General features: G+C 45.6%; 1 protein-coding gene across 2 annotated transcripts in view; it reads right to left on the bottom strand.

Moving 5' to 3' along the window:
- The window catches only part of RBFA (ribosome binding factor A), a 117,961-nt gene extending 93,260 nt beyond the window's left edge, over positions 1 to 24,701 (bottom strand). For both annotated transcript variants that reach the window (XM_078687859.1, XM_078687860.1), the window contains exon 1: positions 24,515 to 24,701. In XM_078687859.1, the coding sequence (XP_078543985.1) occupies positions 24,515 to 24,648 (134 nt within the window). In that variant the 5' untranslated portion in view covers positions 24,649 to 24,701. The remainder of the gene's footprint in view (positions 1 to 24,514) is intronic.
- Positions 24,702 to 25,010: the final 309 nt, after the last annotated feature.

The raw sequence follows: 25,010 nt of genomic DNA, 5'->3' as shown, positions 1-25,010 counted from the left end.
CAAACATCGGGTGGGGTGATACCGTTTAAAGCCACTGGACAAATATTTCGGTCCTTGCTGTTGGAAGGCTCTAAATGTGATCAGAAGGATCTTAAATAAGATCCTTTTGCCAATTGGTAGCCAATGAAGCGCACTAAGTGCGGCCGAAGCAGATGACTTACGCGGCCACCGTAGTACCAACCGGGCAGTGGCGTGCTGGACCATCTGTAGCCTATGGACTTATCGACTCCAGCATATAGGCTGTTACAGTAGTCCAGCTTCGAAGTTATTAACGCAACTGCCACCGTTTTCCTGGCTGGCAGAGGAAGAAGATCAAAAAATGTCCTCAAAGATTTAATTAGGTGAAAACACATGCCAGCTACGGCTACTGCTTGTTGTTTAAAGGTTCAAATCACATGTGCATCCACCCCTTACTGATATCCAGAAGGCTCCCTGTATACCACTGCAGTGTGAAGAGTAGGGAACGTCCCTATCAGCCACAGGAAAGCCTTTGCTTCCAGTATCTTTATACTTCAGCAAGGAGCCCTGGGCCTGGGCACACCAGCTCATGCGTGTGCCTGCCCAAATTCCAAGCCTGACCCCTGGACATATTTGCAGTCCCACCCCAGGAGATGTGTGCACCAGAGTGAACCTCCAGGAGCACAGTCAGAATCTTACAATTAGTCGGTGCCAAGCGGACTCCAAAATCAGGTATCGGACTGGTGACACAAGTTGCAAAGCGAATGAAACAGGGACTTCAGGAGATATCAGGGGCAGGGAATTATCAGAGGCACGGTTTGAGATTACATTCATGGATCTCTGTGTGGGAACTCTTGCACCCTTAAACCATCTTCCAACACTTGTAGCAAATGTAAATAGAAAAGAGCAAACATACAATCAGAGCTCCAGTTTTTCCCAGGTCTACGCTTGAGTACCTTTCCCATTAAGATATTTCTATGTGCATTCTGGGACTTTTAGTCCTGATTTTATAATGGATCGAAAGGACCGCAAATCCCAGAATGGCAATAAAAGCAACTTGACTGGCTGAGCTCTTCAAGCATGGAACTGCGAAACTTGAGAGTCCTCAAAGATACATATGAAGAGAAGAATCGTGGTCCAGGAGCTGGTATAAGGTGAGTTTATTCAGTAAGCACAGCAGTACAAGTACCAACTATCCTGCCTCAGCAACCGCCAGGATCAGAATGGAGAATATGGAACCATACAGGTAAGAGAACACAGAATACATGCTGGCATAACATTCTAAGCTTGGAAAACAGTAATAACATTAAGATGAGAGGCACAACATATCTCCTCCCCTTAAAGAGAAAAAAAAACACAACAAAAAAAAAACAAGTGAGGAAGGAAAGAGAAAGAACAACAAAAGACGAGAAGAAGAGAAAGGAGGAGAGAACAAAGAATAAGAAAAGTCAATACCTGACAAATTCATCAAATTTCTTAGGAACCCGAAGAGTTCTTCCATAGGAAGTGCGACCCAAACTAGAGGGTGCTCCTTGTGAAAACCCAGGAACAGAAGGAAACTTCTTAGAAGAAGCGGGTGTAACAGGGAAGGAGTCTGGCAACTGACAAGTTTCCTGAGAAGAACCTGAAGCAACATCAGAAACCTCCTTCTTGGCGTACAAGGCAATCCTGCGGAAATTCCAATTTTGTCCGTTCTCTAGCACAACGTGCCATTTGTGTACTTCCTTAACCCTCATAGGATCGGAAAACTTATTCATGCCAAACTCCCTACGTCCCAACTTGATTTTGACCAACGTGCCCACTTCAACTCTACCCACCTTTCCAGGAACTACCTTAGAAGCAACATTACCTTCCCACAGCCACTGTGGGACTAGCTTAGTTCTGGGAGTTCTCCCACGCATGCATTCAAACGGGACCAAATCAGTCACTCCATGGGCTGTGGTATTGTAAGACCACACCATATCTTCTACTGCCCTACGCACATCTTTCTGTCCTTGCACCGACAACTGTATGGTACCCTTAATCAAACTATTCATCCGTTCCACCAAACCGTTACCCTGGGGGTTGTAAAGAGAAGTGCAAATGTGTTGAATTCCATGATTGGCTAAGAAAGAATGCATAGAGAACGACGTGAGTTGGGTGCCATTATCAGTAACAAGGATTTTCGGAAAACTTTCCTTAAGAAATAGAGACCTTAGCTGCTTTATAACAGCATCAGTGGTGATATTCCTCATAAACTCTACACACAACCACCTAGAGGCTACATCGACGAGAACTAAAGCAAACCTACAATCAGCAGGTAAAGAATCCATGGGACCAATAAAATCTAAACATAACTTATCCCAAGGCAAAACGCAAGAGCTGACAATGGAGCCCTGTGGAGGAGAGAAGATCTTCAACCTCTTTTCACTCTCTTTACACAGAAGACAAGACTCAACCCACCTACGCACATCATCGTCAACTCCTGGCCACCAAAAGTTTTTTCTGATCCTCTTAAGAGTCATGTTTTGCCCAAGATGTCCCTCATGAGCTAAACAAAAAACTTTCCTCCTAAGAGAAGATGGTGGTACAAATCTCTCACCACGCAACACCAAATCATCGGAAACACCCAAACTCAATTCTTCTTGTAATTTGACAAAGGGACGCAGAGAAGGTTTAACATTCCCTTCCCTTCTCCATCCCAAACGAATAGCATCAACCAATTCACCAAAATCAGCATCCTCCAAGACGGCTTGATGCCATTCTTCTCTGGAAATAGAGTGAAACTCAGAAGAACAAACATCCTCAAAGGCAGCAATTAAACAGACACTCTCATCCTCCAAATCCTCACCAACATACTCCGAAAAAACAGGAAGACGTGACAAACAGTCCGCTTGTGTATTCCTCCAACCAGAAATGTGCTCTAATTTATAAGTATAGTCTTGTAACTTGGCAGCAAACTTCATCAGACGGGGAGAACCATTATTAGCCCCGCCCGGTGACAGAATTTTGAGAAGGGGCTTATGGTCAGTTCTTAAACAAAACACCATACCCCACAAGTAGGTACGAAAGTGCGAAACGCCCCATACAGCAGCTAGAGCCTCACGCTCGATGACAGCGTAGTTACGCTCAGAGGAATTGAGGCAGCGAGAAGCAAACGCCACAGTTTTCTCACTTCCTCCACACCTCTGAGACAACACAGCGCCAATACCGTATGCACTTGCATCAACTGTAACATAAGTATCCCTACCAGGTTCAAAAGTTGTCAAAATGCCAGCATTAATAATATCACTTTTAACCAGTTCAAAAGCTTGAGACTGTAAAGTTCCCCACTCGAAGTGCACACCTTTCCTAAGTAATGTTCGTAACGGTTCAGTCTTATGTGAGAAATTAGGAACAAATTTGGAGTAGTACTCCACTAAACCAAGAAACGACTTGAGTTGATCTTTGTCAGTAGGAATAGGAGCACACCTGATAGCTTTTAGAAGATCTTCCTTTGGCTTAATACCATTCTGAGAAATAGTGTACCCCAAATAGTCGATTTCGGTTAACAAAAACTGACATTTGTCTTTTCTCAAAGTAAGACCAGCAGTTGATAGAATTTGTAAAACCTTTGACAAATTAGAATTGTGCTCAAGCTCATCTATGCCTGTAATCAAGATGTCATCTTGGAAGAAGTGGACATGCTTTAAGTCTTTGAAAAGGGAATGCATCATGCGTTGAAAAACGCTTGCCGCAGAGGCAAGGCCAAAAGGCAACCTTTTAAATTGAAACACCCCTTCAATGGTAACAAAAGCAGTAAACTTTCTGGAGTCAGGGTGTAATACAACTTGATGATAGGCGGACCTTAGGTCCAGTTTACTAAAGAATTTAACCTTATCCATTAACAAAACCATTTCAGAAATGTTGGGCAAAGGAAATTTGTCAACAATAATGTTCTGGTTAAGAGAACGAAGGTCAACACAAAAACGGAGCTTACCGTCCTTTTTCTGTGTGACTACAACTGGCGAAAGCCACTCAGAAGCTTCCACCGGTTCAATTATGTCCTGCTTTTGCATTTCATCAAGCATTTCCTTTACCTCCTCCCTAACAGCAATGGGGATTCTTCTTAAAGCATGTCTAACTGGGGAAGCATTTTCCTTAACCTTAATTTCATGTAAGTAACCTTTCAATTTACCCAAAGTAGGACGGAAAACATCAGAGAATTTAGAAAGGACATTTTCAACATTGTAAAAATCATCGACTGCAAGTACCACATCATCAGATCTTGGGTCAAGAATAATATGTAGGTCATACTGTTGTAACCATCCAAGAATTGCTGGGCCTTCTTCGGAAATGAAAACCTTGCCCAAAGCAGATCTGCCTTTAAATTGAAAAGAAGTATCCATGACTCCCTTCAATTTAATTACTTTTCCTGTATAACCTTTCGGCATGAAATCACTGTGTAATAGTGGTACAGATGGCCAATGCTCCCTATACATACTATAAGGTATAATGGAAAACATTGAGCCTGGATCAACCATGAGGGTAACGGGAACATCGTTGAGAATAAAAGAAGCTTTTGGCTTCTGCAAGACAAAATGAGTATTGTCATCGTCAGCATCACCGTCCACACATAAGAACATTTCTTGAGAGGAAGCATCATCTTCAACAAAATTAACTCTATTAAATGCAGGAGATTTGCACACCTTGCTAATGTGACCACGCTTACCACACTTACGGCAGTTTTTGTCTCTGGCAAAACAACCTTGAAAATCAGCAGCATGAGACATATCTCCACAACGAAAACATCCCACAAATTTCACCTTCCCACCAGGATTATTATAAACAGACCTAGACTTGGGAAGAAAAGTTTTAGGTTTAGCGTTAAATTTATCAACATTGGAAGGTGGTTCTTTATCAGACTTGGAGACAATGTTGACCGTCTCTTCCTTCTTTATCTCAAGAAGACGCATCTCGTCCATGCATTTGTCAGATTCCTCGACGACTTTAGCAATTGTGATGGCTTCCAACAATGTAGGATTTTTAGCTGCCCATAGTTTTTGCTGCATGCGCTTGTTTTTACATTGCACTATCAGTTGATCTCGAATCATCTGGTCTGCCATAGCTCCAAAGTCACATTTCAGGGATAATTCTCTTAAGCGAGCAACCATTTGATCAACCGTTTCTTTGCCTTTTTGGGGAGCAGTATAAAATTTGTGCCTTTGCATGACGATATTAATTTGTTTTCCAAAGTATTTTTCTAATCTCAATTTTGCTTCATTGTAGGGGTTCTCAATAGGCTCACCGTCATCATTTAAGAGTTCTGGCAGAAATTTGAAGACATGTTGTCCTGCTTTGCCTAAGGAATTCAATAAGATAGCTTTCTTCCTGGTCGCAGGAAATCTAAGGCCATCTATGGCTTCAAGATAATTTTCGAAAAACCCTAGCCATTCTTCCCATTCCGTGGTGGGAATCTCCCCTTCAATGAGAAAGGCCGGTGGAGGAGAAATCGTATGGTTGGCAGTGGTAGCCATGTAAGTTGTATCTGTGTAAATTTATTATTTTAATTTTGCGGATAAAAGCTGAGGCAGGTGAACAGGAACGTAATGTATAATACTTTCGCTTGTATTTGCTGTGGCAAACTGTGGTAAAGAAGTATTTAGTATAATAAAGTTGTTTGCCGGTTGAAAATAAACGTGGTTGGCAAAACGGCAATGTTAACGATGCAGTTTTCATGCGTGGTTGGCAAAAAGTAAAAGTAAAAAAAACTCTTAAGATGGCCGCCAGACGCAGCGCGTGATGACGTCAGCGCGCATACAGCGTCAGGCGCATACAGCGTCTCCTAGCAATGGAGAGACGCGCTGAAGAGTTCTCGCGCTGGCACAAAGGAATGGCGCTTGAGAACGTTCGTATCGCTCGCGCTGTCTTGCGCTGTGTGCTCGAGCGCACAGCGACGCCAAAACCGCCAAACTAACCCAAAATTGAGAAAACAGTATCTTGGGTTGCCAGTTTCAGGGGATACTGGAGCGGTAAGCGCTGTGAGGGGAAAGCGCTTAGCGAGAGTCCACAGGAAGCGCCAACCAGCAGAAAGGAACGAAGCGTAGGGAAACAGCTCTCCAGGAACAGCATAGACTCCTCGAAGACGTGGAAGACCGAAGCGTCGCCAAAATGAAGAGAAGAATCGTGGTCCAGGAGCTGGTATAAGGTGAGTTTATTCAGTAAGCACAGCAGTACAAGTACCAACTATCCTGTCTCAGCAACCGCCAGGATCAGAATGGAGAATATGGAACCATACAGGTAAGAGAACACAGAATACATGCTGGCATAACATTCTAAGCTTGGAAAACAGTAATAACATTAAGATGAGAGGCACAACAACATACAAAGTAGCTACTTACTGAACAATCGAAAAAGTGCTTTGAAGCGTTACTGCTGGAATGGAAAAAGGTATATAAATAAAAAAAAAAACAACATTTTCAGATGGCAGTAATAGTGGGATTAGAATTAGAAAGGCAGAAATGCATTGGAGCCGGTAGTAACTTTTTCCTTTCTGCAGGATCTCCCGGAATTTTTCTGAATTTTTCTTGAACACTATTTTTGCTGGCTATAGAACTCTTTTTACTTTACCACTGCGAACCAGTGGTAAAGTGCTTGTGTTCTTCCTTTCAACATGATGACATTGGTATACACCTAGTTGGTCTATTTACCATACCTATAAGCTCCTATCATAACCAGGGCCTGTATACTTTATGTCATCAGTGAGCTGCAGCACACATTGTGCCACCCACTGCAGTGACAGGACAAACATGAGTGCAGGACTACCACGTGTAGCCAAGTGGTGCAGGTTTTAACTGCAAATTCGACCAGTCACAATAATCCCTTCTAAAAGGCCTCAACTCTCCTATTAAACATTAAAAAGTCACCCCTAAGTTGGTGTTACATGTCCGTAAAGCAGGGTGCATGGTATTTAAAAGTATGATATGTAAAGATTTAATGCTAAGAACATCCTCACAGTGAAAAGGCCCTAAAGCCTTTTTTACTGTAGCAGGGTTAGCTGTTACATAGTAATAGCATGGGGATGCAATATTACATGTATTATTTGCTGTCTCTATCTATGAAAATAGCTGCAGAGTTCATGTTTGGACCAGTCACAATAACCCCTTCTAAAAGGCCTCAACTCTCCTGTTAAACATTAAAAAGTCACCCCTAAGTTGGTGTTACATGGCAGTAAGGCAGGGTGCATGGTATTTAAAAGTATGATATCTAAAGATATAATGCTAAGAACATCCTCACAGTGAAAAGGCCCTAAAGCCTTTTTTACTGTAGCAGGGTTAGCTGTTACATAGCAAAAGCAAGGAGATGCAATATTACATGTAATATTTGAGTTTGAGTTTAAAATTACTTATACAGCGCACATACACCAGCGGTTTCTTGGCGCTAAACTGATAAGATCCGGGGCTAGGAAACAAGGGAAGCTGATGAGAGTTTAATCAAAGGCCTTAGTGAACAGGTGAGCCTTGAGGTGTTTACGAAATTGTGAGTACACAGTGAGGGAGCAGAGTTCAAGAGGGAGGGAATTCCATAAAATCGGGGCAAGGGTGGCAAATTTCGAGCCTCCCCACTTCTTTCTCCGATAACGAGGGATGGTGAGGAGGGACTGAGAGGAAGAGCGTAGTTCCCTGGTGGGGACATAGGGGGTAATCTCAGAAGAGATAAATGCGGGTGCCAAGCCCAATCGAGCCAAGAAGGTGATGGAGGCGAGCTTGAATTGAACCCGAGCTCGCACAGGGAGCCAGTGTAGAGATTTCAAGAGGGGGGAGGAATGGTGAAATTTCGGAAGATTGAAGACCAGGCGGGCCGCCTGGTTTTGTATCTGCTGCAAACGCCGTAGACTATATGCAGGAATACCTGCATATAGGGCGTTGCCATAATCCAGGCGGGACACCACCATGGCCAAGATGATCAGTTTGAGAGCAGAAAAAGTAAAAAAACGGGACACCCTACGAATAGTGCGCAGTGAAAGAAAAGAAGAAGATACCATGGAACTGACCTGGGAATGAAGAGTGAGTTGAGAATTAAGTTTTATACCAAGAGTTTTAACAGAGGTAGTGGGTAGAGGAGAGGGGCCCAGTGCAGGGGGCCAGAAAAGGGGGGACCAGGGGCTGGATGAACCACCCGTCAACACCAGCTCGGTTTTATCGGGGTTGAGTTTCAAATGATTGTGGTTCATCCAGTCCCGGATATGAAGCATAATAGTTTGGAAGTTAAGAACAGAAGAGGGGGAAGAGGACAGATTGAAAACAAGCTGGAGGTCATCCGCACAATTAAACACGGCGACCTCCATTTGTTGAAGAGAAAAAATAAGAGGGGCAACGTAAAGATTAAACAGGAGGGGGGAGAGGGAGGAACCCTGGGGAACCCCGCACAGAACTTTCTGGACGTCCGCTGTGAAGTCACCAAGGCGAACGGCGGGTGCGGTCACTCAGGAAGGAGGATAACCAGACCAGAGCAGTGCCCCCGATCCCCGCCGCCTCGACACGGGAAAGTAAGATGGTATGATCTACCGTGTCGAAGGCGGCTGAGAGGTCGAGGAGCACAAGGGCCTGGCGCTGGTTAGTATCCATACCCTCCCTGAGGTTGTCCAAGACCGAGATAACAACGGACTCCGTAGAGTGTGCGGGGCGGAAGCCGGCCTGGCAGGGAGCAAGAGCTCCATGCGTCTCCACAAAGGAGCTCAGAGCGCAGGTGACATGGCGCTCAAGCACCTTTGCCAAAAATGGCAGAAGGGAGATGGGGCGGAAATTGGCAGGGACCGAGGGGTCGGCCCCAGGTTTTTTAAGAATTGGCACAATAACCGCGGACTTCAAGGGGTTGGGTACTACCCCTTGGGCCAGGGAGCTGTTGAGGAGATGAAGGGGGGGATCTGGGCAGGTAACAAAAATGTGACGAAGGATATGAGCTGGACAGGGGTCAAGTGGAGAGCCAGATTTGACCAAGGGTACTAGGGAAGAAAAAGCTTCCTTAGATATAGGAGGAAAAATTGTGAGTTTTCCCTTGGGAAGGGGACGTTGGGGATCAACAAAGGAGGGAGAAGGGGGCGGGATGTTATATTATGTCTCCATCTATGAAAATAGCTACAGAGTTCATGTTTGAACATTTTAAAATATTAGCTATAACCCCAATTTTCGAAACTAAGCACATTCTGCCCACAACAAACCCTTTTGCCTCCTCCATAGGCCTATGGAGGAGGTATATTGATGATATTCTCCTCCTGTGGACAGGAAATGAAGACAGTCTTACTCAATTCCTGAACTGGGTCAATACCCTGGACCCTTACTTAAGATTCACCCACAATCAGAGCAAAGAATCGATTGTCTTTCTAGACGTAGTGATAAGGATAGAGGGTACAACTCTTACCACTGTGACCCATCACAAGCCTACAGCAAAAAATAATCTCTTGGAGTTTAACAGCTTCCACCCAAGACCCCTACGAGAGAACCTGCCCTATGGACAATTCCTTCGCTTGAGAAGGAATTGCAGTAACACTACTGACTACAAAATCCAGGCCACAGAATTGACAGAAAAATTAAAACAAAGAGGATATCCGCAGGGAATCCTCAACAAAGGTCAGACCCGGGCACGCAATCAACCCCGCGATGCCCTCCTTGAGGAGAATGTGAAGACAAACACAGAGGCGCCACTTACGTGTGTAACCACCTATAGCACCTTGTCAGACAACGTAAAGAAATCCATTAATAAAAACTGGAAAATAATCACAAGCAACATGAGTGATTGGGAGAAACCCCTGTTCTCCTTCAAAAAGGGCAGGAGCCTAAAAGATGCCTTGGTACATACCAGACCCTTACCAGGCACGTCATCCGCACTTATTAGGTCTGTCACAGAACCCTGGCACCTGCCTCCCATTACTGGTCACTTCCCATGTACTGATTGCAGTGTTTGTCATCTCACCACCCACACTAAACAACTCAACTTGGAACCCGGAAAAATATGGATTAAAAAATCTCATACCAATTGCAATTCTGCCAACGTTGTCTACTTGATTACTTGCCCTTGTGCGGAAAGTTATGTTGGAATGACAACACGTAAAATAAAAACTCGCATTGGGGAACATCGCAGCAACATTCGATGCAAAAAGGTCACAACGAAACTTAGTGAACATTTTTTGCAGGCACATCACACCCCAAACGATATGATCTGGACAATTATTGAGCAGGTCAACAACCCCAGGAACAGAGACAGCATCCTGTTTGAGAAAGAACAGCGCTGGGTATATAGACTCAGTACCCACATCCATGGGCTGAATGACCAAATACCATGGACTAGTGTCCTAAAACATTAGGTTGTTCATTAGCAATGTCTGCTACCTGTCATTTTCTATCTAGGTCCTGTTTGTCTGACTCTTGTTAACATCCCGAGTCTTGACTGAACTCTAAAACAATGAGATTCATACTTCTTGAATCATGTAGTCTGAGACTCTGGACACACTTAGCGAGCACTCTGTAGTAATATGAACTAATCATAATCCTGATTGACCCTGCCATAACTAATTCTGTAACATGCAACTGACCACCCCATTGTATTGTAGCTATAGCTGCAGCATCTAATAATTTAAAAAAAAAAAAAAACATTATACTGTATGCCAACCCTTCAGTATGTATCCCAATACAATATTTAATTTTCTGTATCAGCTAACCATGTTTTAAAAAGTCATGATCATACACTAATCCTTTGGTCAGGCTACTTTGGCAGTGATAGTCATTATTTCTGAAACTTGCCTTGAAAATCCTCATTGCCGCGTTACCAAGGGCTTGCTTTCCAAGCCTCGGTTTCATTTTTGTAAAGAAATCCCGCTTTGACACCACCTCCCGCGGGATCACGGGACTTGTATTCCAAGCCTCGCTTTGGATAACAAGCCCCTATTGGCCCGTGCTCTGCCTCCTCCCTCATAATACCGGGCTTGCCCTTCGCTCAGGATCCACGAGATCCAGCGAGGGAACAGCTAGGTACCGAGAGGGTGCAGAGCGTTGCGGGCGTAAGAACCTTCCCTTGGACACTTCTAATCAGATAAGTCCTGTACTCGAGATTCTGCCAGATCTCTAAATTCTCTGTTTGTGTTTGTTGTTCTCTCCCCGAATAAGGTGTGCCATTGTCGCTCCCACCCCCCTCCTGAGTTCTATGGGGCGTGGTTCACTTCTTGTACAAGTGAGAAGTGTTTATCTATTACGCTCATTTATGTGTGTGCCTGGTCAATACTACTAGTCACGGCCAGCAGAGCAAAACGCTATTCACAATGCTGCTCTGCTTTACCGCGCAACACTTCGGGGATTACTTCCCCGCCGCCCTATTTTAGGTAGCGAAGTAATAACGGGCAGCCACTTCTGGTTTCCCGCACGGATGGACTTAACACTGTAAGTCTCCACTTACTATTCTGTTGCCCTATTATACGTGCAACATATCGCGCTGGACTACACTTCTCAGCGCTAGTTGAAGCCCACCACCCCGGCTTGTGGCACAACTTTTTCTTTACTTCCCATGCATCTCGGCCACGGCCTTTGATAGGTATGCTAGCACGTATCACGCCACCAAGTTGCATCAATTGCCATGCAAAATGATCAATATTGATTGATTCTATGTTTTTTGTTTGTTTATTTGTCTGTTTGTCTCACCATCTGTCCACAGACTTCTAGGTTCCTCGTAACAGAGGTAATTCCCCAGACTTATTAGTTTGTTTCTTTTAATGCACCTTTTTTATACATAGTGCTATTTTTAACTTTCACCGCCTTTGGCAGGGTGGGTCTTAGCGCGCCCACACCTGTTAAGGTGACACTCACAAACTGGTCCTGAAGAAAGCCCTGTAAAGTCACACATACCACGGGCAGAAACATGTTGACCTCTCTTTAATAGGGAAACACAAGTATATTCTACTTGGTGAGTTCTCCCTACACATAGTTAATTTTTAATATGTCAGGTTGACCAGCCAATAAATCATTTTTTGGTACAACCCTGGACATTTTTAAATTCACTTAACTTTTTTCACACTTTACCCTCCCAAGAACCTGCTCCGCAGTCTCCTGGCGTCGCAGCACACCGGGGAGGTATTCGATCTCTCCCGGTGGACCCGATGATGAAGCATGTCACCACTAGGGTGAGTGAGGGTTTCTTGAAAAAATCTTGTATTTTTTCGTGAAATTGGTCTGTGTATCTGACCACTTACAACTGGCCTCGAATCTTACGTGCTACAACGCTTCTCTGAGGGACACTCTTCTTTTGTTTATCTTATACCAGATTTAAGCCTGTGTGAATGAACATTACATTGGATAGGCGTGGTTACCGGCGTAAGCAGGCTAGGTAGCCCCGTACATATACACTCCTCACCCCAAGCATGCTGTCAAACAATATGTGTCAGTCACAGTTCTGGGTTATCGTCCTCCAGTTCTAGTAACATACGGTCCCAGTCCTGTGCAATGGGGTATTTACGGTGGCCCTTCTGTTCCTCCCTGCGTAGCTCCGCAGCCTCTGCCTTCCCCCATTTCAGCATGTCGGACCTCCATACCTCTACATCTGGGGGTCTAGGTGACTTCCATCTCATGGTGAGGGTGCGGAGTGCCAGCAAGAGAGCCAGGTCTATAAATTTCAATTGTGCCTTACAGGCCTTGGGTCTCTTCCTGTTGCCTATCAGGCAGGGCAAGGCACCCTCAGGGATCTGTAGAACAGTTATAGTGAACAGTGTATTCCTAATTGTCACCCAGTAATTACGTATTCTCGGGCATGTCCAAAGCATGTGAATAATATTAGCATCATCCTCCCGACACCTAGGGCAGTTGTGGGGGGTGTTAGGAAACATCCTATGTAGTCTCTGGGGAGTGAGATATGCCCTGTGCAAAACCATGGCTTGTATAAATTTGAACTTAACGTTCCTGGACACTCTCCTAGGGTGACCAAGGATGGTCTTCCAGTCGCCGTCCGTGATCTCCTCCCCTGTGTCTGTGGTCCAAGCCTCCCTAAGTGCGGTGAGGGGCAAAGCTGCGTGTTCCCTGATACCCACATAGAGCCACTTCACTAAGTGTCCGCCCGTCCCCATGTAATGGAGAAGGACCAGTTCGTGTTGGTCCGGCTTAGTGCGTTGTGGAGCCCAGGTGCGTCTAACATAGTGGGTCACCGAGGTGTGCAACAAGTAAAGGCTTCGCGGGGCCCCTGTGGATTGTGCGAAGGTAGCATGATCTAAGAGGGCGTCATCTCCAAATAAGTCTCCCACCCTGTCTACCCCAGCATCCGTCCAGGGTCGTAATCTACGTCTGGACAGAGTCCCCTGTGGAGTCGGGAGGCCGATTAGGGGGATGTTGTCTGCATAGGGAGGAGTCCCTGCCGTGTACCGTAGCGCATTCCGCCAACACTTCAGTGCCACGAGTAGTAGGGGGTGACATTCTCTGGGAATCCGGGCCGTAGGCAGTAGGAGGGAATGGAGGTCCCCACGCGCCAGTTTGGCTGCCGTGAATGCGATCTCGTGGAGTTGTCTGCCCGCCACCCATCTCGTCAGCCACTGAAGTTGGCTAGCATAGTAGTAGCTTCGCAGGTCCGGTACTCCCAGGCCTCCATGTCTGGTGGACAACTGTAACTTCTTGAGACTCACCCGCCGTCTACCCGATCCCCAAATTAAGTTAATTAGCAGCGAGTTCAGTGTAGTGCATATGTGTTGTGGGAGGAGGACGGGTAAATTCACAAAGTAGTACAGTATGCGAGGAAGAAGGACCATCTTCGAAATTGCCACCCGGCCCATGACAGATAGGGGCAGGGACGCCCAGAAGGTCACGCTACCCCGGAGGCCGTTGATCGCTCTGCGCACATTGCCCTCAATCTGGTCTTCAGGGTCCCGGTACACGTTAATACCAAGGTATTTAAAAGTAGTTGGAGCCACCTGGATCTCGTGAGCGCCAAATTGTATTTGAGTGGACTGTTGTCCGTCTCTGAAAAAGAAACCCAGTGACTTTCGGGGGTTCACCGCCAAGCCAGATTTTCTTTCGAATTGAGTAAATATCGTCGCTAGATGTGTGTGGTCACCCCGTAGATCTCGGAGGAACAGTAGTATGTCGTCAGCGTATATGGAGAGCAGGTTATGAGTATCTCCAACCAGAATGCCCGCCTCCGCTGCTCTAGTCCGGAGTGCAATCGCCAGGGGTTCTAATGTGAGCACGAACAACAGCGGTGACAGTGGGCATCCCTGTCGAGTGCCCCTGTGCACGTCATAACTGTCTGAAGTATGTCTGCCTGTGCGCGCCCTAGCCGTTGGATGCGTGTACAATAGACAAATCCATTTTATCAGGGCATCCGGGAAGCCGAAACGGTGTAAGGTTTCGAACATGAAGTCCCACGCCAGTGAGTCAAATGCTTGACGTAGGTCAAGGGTAATGCAGCCAGCTCTCGGGAACTCCGGGGGGGCGGTGGACATCAGGGCGTGCAGTCGCCTCGTGTTCTGGGAAGTGCTTCTCTCCGGGAGGAAACCACATTGATCAGTGTGTATCAGGCCAGGGAGGTGGGCTTGGATTCTCATGGCGATAGCCTTGCTAAGGATTTTATACTCCGAAGGGAGCATAGACAGAGGCCTATAATTACCCACATCCAGCGGCTTGATTGATAGGTCTGCTGGGTTTACGTACAACATTTGGAAGGAAACAGAATGCTAAAACACTTTGTGCGTATCCTCTGCATGGTTGCTGAAGGCTAGCTCAGCTTTGATTTTACCAGACTTCTGTCTCTGAGTTTTTTGGGGTGCCAGGACTGCCTAAAACCGTATTTTACTGTCAGGTGTGAGAGGACACCACAAATACCATAGTAAAAATCTCCACATACACCCCCAGCCTTTAGAGCCCATGTTTAGTGTGGCTGGAGACTTCGGCCTTCCTGAAAATGCCCTAAGTGGGTAGGATTATCCCCGGGAAACTTTACCTCATTGGTTAGGGCATCCCCAGGGGTGATCCCCAATAACTAGCTTGTGTCAGACGTGAATGTGGCAGCCACTTCAGTTTACCTTTGGCCCAGTGGAAGAACAGAGGAGGACTGGTCCTGCTGTCTGTGACCTAAGAAAAACCCTGGACATGCTCTCCATCATGTACCAAGGACAAAGAAGTGGGCTCCAAGGGGCATAAGGCTGATCTTCTATTAAAGCTTCAGGGATACAACAAGCTACAATAGGCCTTTTCTTGCAACTACCCAGCTGACCAGTCTGGACGCTGCTGTTGTCTCTGCCTGACATCTGCAAGGTGCTAATGTAAGAAGGTTAAACCTTGCGCTCAGGACAAACCTGGACAGTGTGCCTGACCCACACTTAATCACGGTCCGCATCAAATTGGACCTGCGTCGTGTTCTACTATGTCCATTAACTATCATTGTCACTTTGTGCTCTACGGTGCTATGTTTACTTAAAATTAAAAAATGTGTATCTCCACTTCCCCTGGTAGGATTTTTGTTGTCTTGTTTATTAAAGTGTATTCTGTTTTTCTAATTCGTTTTGGGCTTTTGTTTTATTGTTTTGAACTTATACTTTATTACTGTTTTAGTACTGCATAAATACTTTACGCATTGCCTCTATGTTAAGCCTGCCTGCTCTGTGCCATAGCTACCAGGAGGTTGGGCTCAACTTTATTTAGTCACTTTACTGACAAGGATTGCGATTATTAGCTGTAGCGGGTACCTACTCCCTTCAATTAACAAGCAATACCCCAATGTCTTACAAAGCCTATATATCTAAAAGGCACAAGCACCACAGAGTGAAGCACGAGGTAGAGAAGCAGCAAAAGTGAGAGGTAGCACAAGATGGAAAAGACAGTCCGCATAGACGGCTGGGATATGTAGCACTGGTTGTGAAGAGGCAGACAACACATTGTAGTGGTGGAAGTAGAGTATGTGAAGGGACATACGTGGAGGTACAAGATATAGTAAAGGGTGGGGCAGGTGACAGATTGGGAGCAGAAGTCAGGATAAAATGCAGAGCCCTCAAGTTTTCTATGATCAACCCGTGAATACAGCACTACCAGTTCACACAGTGCCACTGTTTCTCACACAATATCGTCCCAGTTCACACAATCACTTGGTCAGGAGCCAATATTACAGTGGCAGGAAAGACATGCTGGGAAATACTGCACACGATGGGTTTCAAGATTGCCTTCTGAGGAGCTGAACAATTGATGTCCATTAATGTGCGTGAAAACTTACTGTGTTTGTTTTGTTCAGCCTGCATCTTGAGTTTTTCGGTGTGGAGATTCCTTACTAGAATGTCATATGTGGGAAACGGTGGTGGAATGTATACTTAGGAGTTGTGGCAGTTGAATTGGTTTTGGCAGCGAAGGAGCTCCTGCACATCGATCCTCCACCACCATGTAGCTGCACACTCCTTATGATTCTGGCTTGATTAATACAAACATACTGCCGACTGGTTGAGCTACTTGAGGGGACCCGGTACATGTCTTGCCATGGTTTTAATAGTAGGACTGATAGACGACATCTAGCAGAGCAATGACATACTGAAGCTGTCATTTCTTCAGCCCGGCGCACCTGACACTGTCAGCAATATCGCAGTTTTACCTCCTGTGACCCCAGGGGGGTGAGTGTGCTTTGCATTTGATATTAGAGTAATTCTGGCAAGTCTCTACAAATGACTAGTCTGCTTCTGTTTTATGTCTCTCATGTGCCGGCGCGGACAATCTTTCCTGCGTTTTACTGCTGGGCCTGCTATTCATGCTTCCGTGAGCATAGTTGATGTCAGCGGTCTAATTTGTGGGTGACTGACATCTTGAGGGTATTTCAAGTCACACTACTGACAGTCAGCGCGCAAGCGGCCATTTCAAGAGCCACACTATTGCCAAGCATTTCTTCATCTCTACTGTACAGTGTGGTGTCATGACATCAGGCGTCCATCTTGGATGTAGATTTAGTACATATTGTGCTGTATGTGCTGTGGTTTGTGCTCACTAATATTTATAATTTTCCATGTAGTGCCACTGAGCAGTCAACACGTTTTCACTGGTTCAATCCTGAGCCGCCCACAGCTGTATTGTGACAGCAGCATGTAGAAAGCAGTGGTGACATGTGCTTGTTTTTCTATCTCTTTTAGCCATATGAGTTTGCTAGTGGTGATGCACACACCTTTTACGAAACTGCAAGCTCTCTATCGTTCCGAGTGTGCGCTCGCTATTAAAACTAATGCAACGGAAACGCAAAGCAGTGGTGACACATGCTGTTGTGCGCTTCATAGTTTTCAGCTACGTGTGTTGTTTATCGGTGATGCATGCACCTCTTTTAAGCTGGCGTTAATCTGGTGATACGCACACCATTCATTTGATGTTTGGTGCATGCCTTCTCTGTGATACGCACACCATTCATTTGGCAGTCTGCTGTCCTGTTGTGTTAGATTATGCCTGTATTATTGTTTCCACAGGTGTTAATTCAGTGTTCTATTTGCTCTTATTATTACTTGCGTCCACAGGTGTCTATTCAGTGTTTTACTTGCTTTCTACAACGACTGCGCCCGTCGCCTTCAGCCCGAGTTGATGTGGGCCAACAGCGCCAAGAATATTCCCTAGCCTTCCAGAGCTCAGGTCACTTGCTATTTCATCTCTCCTGGACTCCCCCACGTCGCCTGCAGCCTTTGCACGCTTACCCCCTTGACCGCAACTGCTCCAGTAAGGAAAAACGACGCCTAAGGACACATCTGCACCCGTCACCCCTGGCCTTGGGGAAGAGGATCAATGATGTACCCCGTCCCGAGCATCGCAAGGCCTGAGCCCACATGGTGGTTCAGCCTGAATGGCTTCCGAGCCAGGGCCTGCAGCCTCGTTTTAGTGATTGATCCGCAATTAAATGCATTGGGCTCCTGATACTGATTTACACCCTGCACCTGGACACCCTTGTGCCGCTGGTGGTGTACTTTTGGTGCTGCCTTGGACCTTGCCCACCACTCACCCTAACTCCTGGAGATTGGTCTTGTAAGTTGATGTACTGTGCCCATTTGCAGAACTTGTTCTTCCTTCCTTAGGATAAAATTGCAGAACTCAGAAATTGCACTGTGTCCTCTTTTTAAAGTGAAAATCATTTATATTTCAAAATGTACTTACCTGAACGATTTTACTCTGAAGCCTAAACATATATAAAGATACTTGCTATTTTTATAAATTGGTGTGGATCTCCTTCTTGAGTCATTTTGACATTTGTTAATCATTGGGTGTATTCATAAATGTCTTGCACTTCTCGGTCTTAAGCCTAAGGTTGCTCGACCTCACTACCCCTGATAGAGCACTTTGGTATTGCATAGCAAGCACCCGTCCATCCATAAGGGAACCCCTGGACTCTTTTCACAGCATATCAACTTTTTGATGGTTCAGATTAAGAGCAAGCTTGGTACAATGTTGTAGCCCATAATGCTATTCTCCAATTAGTACTAGGTATTTTCAAGGAGCATGGAGTTCTTTTGAAGGAGGAGAAGTGCACATTTCTAAGCAATGAAGTGGAATATTTGGGACATATTGTCTCAAAGGACAGTATTAGACCCAGGCCTGGGTTAGTTAAATACATTGTTGCTGCAGCGCCTCCTTTTCACGAGGTACGGGGGGTTAAAGCCTTCTTTGGTCTGTGTGTTTTATTATCGTTTAATCCCCGATTTTGCAATGTGGCTGAGGCCCATTTGCAATTTGCTCAATAAAGATTTCAAATGTGTATGCTGTAGTTATTGTACTATGCCCTTTCAGGAAATGTAATCTTTGCTGAGCCAAAATAAGGCTATTACGCCTTTTGACCTGAGTTTGCTTTGTTGCATCACAGTTGACACTAGCCAGTTTGTGCTGGGTGCTACTCTCACATAGGGGGATGGTGGAAGCGAACATACTGGAGCCTACACAGCTAGAGTGGAATCAGAACTGCAATACTCTGTCATTAAGAAGGAGCTGTTGGCCTGCTGATGGGCTATTGAGAAGTTCCGCTCATTTGTGTGGGGAAGACGGTTTCGGTTACAGACAGACCACAAGCCATTAGTTTATATGCTGTGGGAGGGTAGAACCAAGTGTTGTACACCCAGGATTTTAATACTTTCCACAAAAAGTATGCAGCACCAATTGACATGGCCCATATTCCAGGGGGTAGGAACAGCAGAGTGGATTTCCTTTCTTGGTTTCCTTGCAAAGGGGATAATGACATTGATGCAAAGTTGCTCGATTTGTTGAATGAAGATATTGAAGATTGCTTAGTAGCTTCTCTAGAAATTCCTAAATTAAAAGTATGTTCTCAAGGAGACTAGACGCTGTGAAGGGTGATCAGGTTTTATAGTAGGTTATAGACCTAGTTAAGGAAGGCTGACCTCTATTACAAACGTACTGTAAGGTGGGTGATGAGATTTCGGTTGATGATGGTCTTCTTTTAAGGTTGGACAGGTTGATTCCTCTATATTCGATAAGAAGAAGCATAATTAGAAATGCCCATGAGGGACACATTGGCTCTTCTCTCACCAAGACGATTTCATCAGGATGATGAAATCGTCGGTAAAGTAATCTCAGGCGATGAAACATGTTGGTTTGTTTTTAATCAGAACGTGCATACAGCATAGAATAAAGTTGTAGTGGCTAGTATAGCTCAGTTCTTTTTATGGTGGTGGGACCAGACCTCACACTGAGGGGGTTTGGTATACCACTATTGGGTCACTTACACATAGAACACATAGAGTTTTTTCTTTTGCACAGCCTTTATCCCTGTTTAGTTTCAGGTTGGCAGTTGCTGATGATGAGAACGCGAGGATCCAGGCGAGTACCAGTCTGCCATATCCTCCCCCGGGTGTTGCTCCCGTGAGGCGCTGCCGACCTCCCCTCCCCTTTTTTTCACAGGAGAAGGATAGGGTGAGGTGTAATTTGAATACATGGTTTACATGCATACACATACCTTGCTTTTAGATTATCAACTTTCTTAAAGTGTGACTGGTATTAGCACTAACAGACAGTAGGCTATAACATACCCTCTGTTGAGTTAAATAAATCTATTAAATAACCAGGGGTTTTCAGCCTGAAATACTTGTCATTAATACTGTTTCGCGAGCAAGTAAACATGTATAAAGCACTAACACAAACTGTCGCCTATACCCACATCCAGATTTAATATGCAGCGCTTGACAAAACTGTGTGATCCTCAGCAAGTGATTTTATTTTCTTGACTCCGTGTTCGCTTACCTGTCAAATCTTAGCGTCCTTACTGGTATTGTAATATATGTATTCTTTAATACTGGTGGCAAGCCTGTATTAATAAGCATTCCTAGGTAAGGGGCTAAGGGAACAAGACGACAAAGTAACATTAACCAACAGTGATTGGAAGGTGATCCTACCCCACAGACCAGCATGTGACTATGTGAACTGCTTGTGACTGGATTCATTTATTTGTACAGCACAGGTGGGAACTGATTCTAATCAAGTTGTTTTTTACTGACTGGTGCACAAGTCACTTGCAAACACGTACACTTCATGACGTATTTTTGGAAAACCGATAATTCCAGACTCCCAACAAACCAGAGAAATTAAACTGCAACTTTTATGAGGAGAAAGCCATGATAACATTCAGACCACCCCCGAGCTAGTAATGCGTCTGACGCTGCACAAAACACCCTCTTTACACATTAACATGGATACACTGAAAGCTCGTAATCTGAGAACACGGAAAGATGTCCCCTGTGCGACAGCGACAGCAGAATGATATACATCATCACCCTGTCTGCAAACATTAGAATGCCCACGGCTGACCACAGCAGAGCCAATATAAACAGACTGGTGGGCCAGTGTTGGTATGCAAAGTTATGCTGTCAGAGCCACTGCGCTTTAGGCTGAGCGACTTGTCACTCTCCTGAGTCCAGAGCCGAGGGCTTCCTGACCACAACGAATTTTCAAAATAGAACACTTTGCCTCTTCTTCACTAAACACATCACAACTCGTCTTCTGTTCCTATTAGGGCCATTTTTTTCAAGAAATAGTTGTAAAAGTTTATGGGCAAATTGTACGTTTCCTAAAGTGAACGTAAATTGCAGATGATCAATAAAATAACTGCATACCCTGGGTAGATCGGAGGGGTTTGGAATCATACGTGGAGGCGGAAGGGTTAGGGTGAAAAAGAAACACACCTGCAAGAATGCAGCAAAGACCCGAGGCTTTCTTTTCCATCACATGCTCTGCATAACATCATATCTACAGATTACAAAATGCAAACTTCCCCCTGCTAGCCTTTTTCGGGAGCGCACCTTTTTTCCCCCACACACCATAGGATTAAAACAAGGAGGGAGAAGTTACCTTGATGCAAAAGCGGGAAGCAGCCGCCTCAGACATGTCTCACGCGGAAATCAGGAAGTTGTTGTGCTTTCTTGCACTTTCCTCACCCTGGACCCTCAGGCCAGGGGCTTTCCGGTGCGACAGAAGTTGTCTCAGGAGCATCCATGGTCCCCCACCAAAGCAAGCCCCCTTTTTCAGGAGGGGAGAAAGCCTGCAGTGTTTGGGGAAAGGGAGGGGGGACGTCGGGCTGCGGTTTGCTTGTCTACTCAGAGTGTGTGTGGTAATGTTTTTTTGTTTTCCTTCCTGGAAGAGAGAAACTGAAAGGCGGCTCTGAGGCAGGCAGCAGCCCCCTTGGCTAATTGATTGGGGGTGAGTTCAGTTCTCAGGCTGATGCAGATTCCCAGCAGCGGGCTCTGCCTTTTAAAGGGGCCGGGCTGCACTGGCGCTACCGCCGTTAACCAGGAAGCCGGGGCTCTGGTTACGCGGGCAGAGGCAGGAACTGGGAAATGGAGGCAAGCAGGGGAGGATGAGGCATGGGAAATGGAGGGCAGGAGGGAGGGGGAGGGACTACCAGGAAGGGGGAAGGGCTTGGCGAGGGAGGGTGGTTGGAAAGAGAGGCACCCGGGAGGGGGAAGTGCAGGAAACTCAGAGAGGGAGGGGCGGAAGTACAGGGAAACGAAGGCACAAGGGGCTTCGGGCCCCTTTATGGCCGGAAGGAAAGAGAAGGCACACAGGCAGGCGGATGGCACATTTGACACCAGCAAGCGTGGCAGCAGGGGGAGGGGGCCTGCGCGATTCCCTTGTGGGAGCGAGCAGCAAGGCTCGATGATTGCGACCATATGGTGCCGCTCGCTCCCGCAAGGGAATTGCCAGACGTGCACGCGTTGCCATTGGAAGCAATGCAACGCGTGCACGTATTTTGCCCCCAAAGCTGTGCCCATGGCTAAATGTGTCTTTCCATGCAGCGCATGCGCGCTGCGTAGGTGAGACCTAAATAAGGCGCAGAGTTGGAGACTAACTTTGTAGGTCACGGGTTGAACTGATTTAAATAAAAAGTATTTCAGCACCAGCAATATCATGGGGCCATATCACTCTTTGTCGGTTGGTGCCAGATACATCATTGTCCTGGTGGATTATACATCAAAATGGCCTGAGCTCAAGATGGTCAAAAAACATAGTGGGGGCACCATTGTAGAGTTTCGTAGAGAAATTTTCCTGAGGAAAAGATTTCCTTAATTCTCTTTTTCGAATAATGGCATGCAGTTTATTAGTAAGGAACTGCAGGTTTTTCTGGCATCATTTGGGGTCAAAAATCTGAGAGGTTCCCTATACCACCCACAAAATAATGGTCTGGTGAAGAGGATGAACAAGGTGGTGGGCTAGTGCATCAGGTGGGCCGAAAGTGTGAATACACAATGTGATGTAGTCTGTGTGTAGCATATTATTGTTCTACAGAACAATACCACATTTAACCACAAAAGTTTCTCCTTTTGAACCACTGAGGGGTAGGAAGGCCAATATCAGTTTCCGACCAGAGTGGATGGCAAAATGGCTTAAAAGAGGTGGATCAGTTGATGGCCTCAGTGAAGAAGAATGTCAGTCTTATGCAAGAGGAGAAGATAGTCTGGTATGAAAAAAGAAAGGCATTAAGATGGTCGCAGAAAAGGTTGAGGACATGGTTTGCATCGTCTGCTGTCCATGTGCAGAAAGGGAAAAGTAAGTTCAGTAGTCCAGTTATGGTGGAAAATATCTGTGGTAATGCCACTAAAATAAGTGGTGGACACTGGGGGAACCGAGGGGAAAAAAAAATAAGTGGGCAATCTGCCTGTTTATGGTGAACCTGTTCAGCACAATTCTTGTGCCCCTACTGCATTCTTGTATGTGGGCAAGATTGTTAACAACCCTGTTGAGTTCAAAGTGACTGGGAACTCACAGGTCGCTTTTAGATGGAAGAGTTCTAGAACCACAGTTACACCTAGCGACAGGGCTTTTAATGGGCTGGGTCTCACTGGCGCTGAGCACCGGCAATTTTTTAAAGGAGGCCTCGAAATGGGTCTCTGTCGGGCTCGGTTTTGTGCCCTGGCGCAGGTGGTCCATTTTTTCCCAGACTGCAGTGACAACAAGCTCATCGATGTGCGCGTGCTCACACTGCTCACTTCTCACTAGTGGAGACGTTACGGCATGACGTCAAGCCAGATGAGCGTTGTAGGTGAAGGGAAATCCTTTAAAGAGAGTCATTTTCTCTCTGGATTTCCCTTCTCTTTTTGAAACTCAGGAGCAGCAACATTGTTGTGGTGTCACCAGAGCTTTAAGGGGAAGCTTTTTCAATATTATATATAAGCCATAGTTGCTGCCTATTTATCTTATGCAACTAACAACCATTGACAAAGCCAATCGTCCTGACTTATTGTAGGTATGATTTTACTTGTTGTACCATACATCTGGATGAAATGACAGAAACAGCAAAATACACGTTGAGCGGCACACTATGCTAAGCACAGATTTTTAACTTACATATTTTTAAGTCACGCCGCTTTGAGACCCGCCCCCCCCCCCCCCCGTTTTTTGATCCCACTTTAAGCCCTGCCTAGTAGATTTTGTGCCTGAGGGTATCTCTGTGTACTATGGATTGGTACTTGTCGAGTTGTGTGGGCGATGTCTGTGATTTGCTTACCCTTGTTTATTGTGTGTTGGTTTGTGTCTTTTTTGGAAAGGGAAGGTGTGTAATACTCACTGTGGCGTTTGGTTTAGCCTGCATCCGTAATCTTGTGATGTGGAGATTTCTTACAGGAATGTCATGAGGAGGAAGGTTTTGAATGTATACTTATGAGTTGTGGTAGTTAAACTGTGGTGTAATGGGTGTGAAAACACATCAGGACGTCAGAGTCAGGCTTTTATTTATTTATTTTTTAGCGGGGGGTGGGGGGGCGAGTCTTATGCAGTTCTTTGCATGAGGCCAGGCGTCCCCTCATCATAGTGATTTTCTTTTTTTTACGTTGTCCGCTATGTGACTACCTTGCCCAGTCCCGCGTTTTGCTTTGCATCCCCTACGTTAAAATTAGAGAAATACGACAACCCGTCCCAAAATGCATGACAAAGTCTGGGGTCTGGTTGAGGGAAACTTGGGGAGCTCTGAAAATGTGGGCAAGCGACACAAATTAGGATAGTCATCTCGGTTTGGAAGGCTCGCTAAATTGGAAATACATACAAAATAAGAAAGTGAAAGGTAGGTAGCGAAGGATACTAAAAATCGGTAGCAGCAGAGATGTGACAAGCAGGACAATGATTACTTGGTCTTGGAAGCGAACTTCATCAGCAGGGTCTTCTTTTTGGAATTCAAGACTGGGAAAAGATGCAGGCATCTGCGACTACAGGAGGTGGCGCCCACCACTCGCAGTGCTGCATGAGACCAGCTCATCGCCATTCTACTCCTACTGCGCGCGCCTGCCGTGCTGCTCGTGCAGTGCTGGGACAAGGATTGACATTGAAGAAGGACTGAAGAAAAGCTCACTGTTACCGAGCCAATCACTAGAACCACGATGATAACAACAAAAGAGGGACGAGCCGAAGGAATAGCTACAGTAGCAAACAGTTCCGCTTTCAGGGCAACAAGAATGCTTTAGGGAATGCGAGTTGATTAAAGATTTGAAAAAATGAGACCGAATTTGAAGTTGGTGATATTCCACAAACTTTCCTCACAACAAGTGACGTGGAATTGTATTTTCTAATCGAAATTATAGACAACAGCTAACTTTTTATATACATATATCTATGCAAACATGCTTA

This window comes from Lissotriton helveticus, chromosome 4_1 (genome assembly GCF_964261635.1).
Source record: "Lissotriton helveticus chromosome 4_1, aLisHel1.1, whole genome shotgun sequence".
Classification (NCBI taxonomy): domain Eukaryota; kingdom Metazoa; phylum Chordata; class Amphibia; order Caudata; family Salamandridae; genus Lissotriton; species Lissotriton helveticus.
This window is presented reverse-complemented; position numbering and strand designations above follow the sequence as displayed.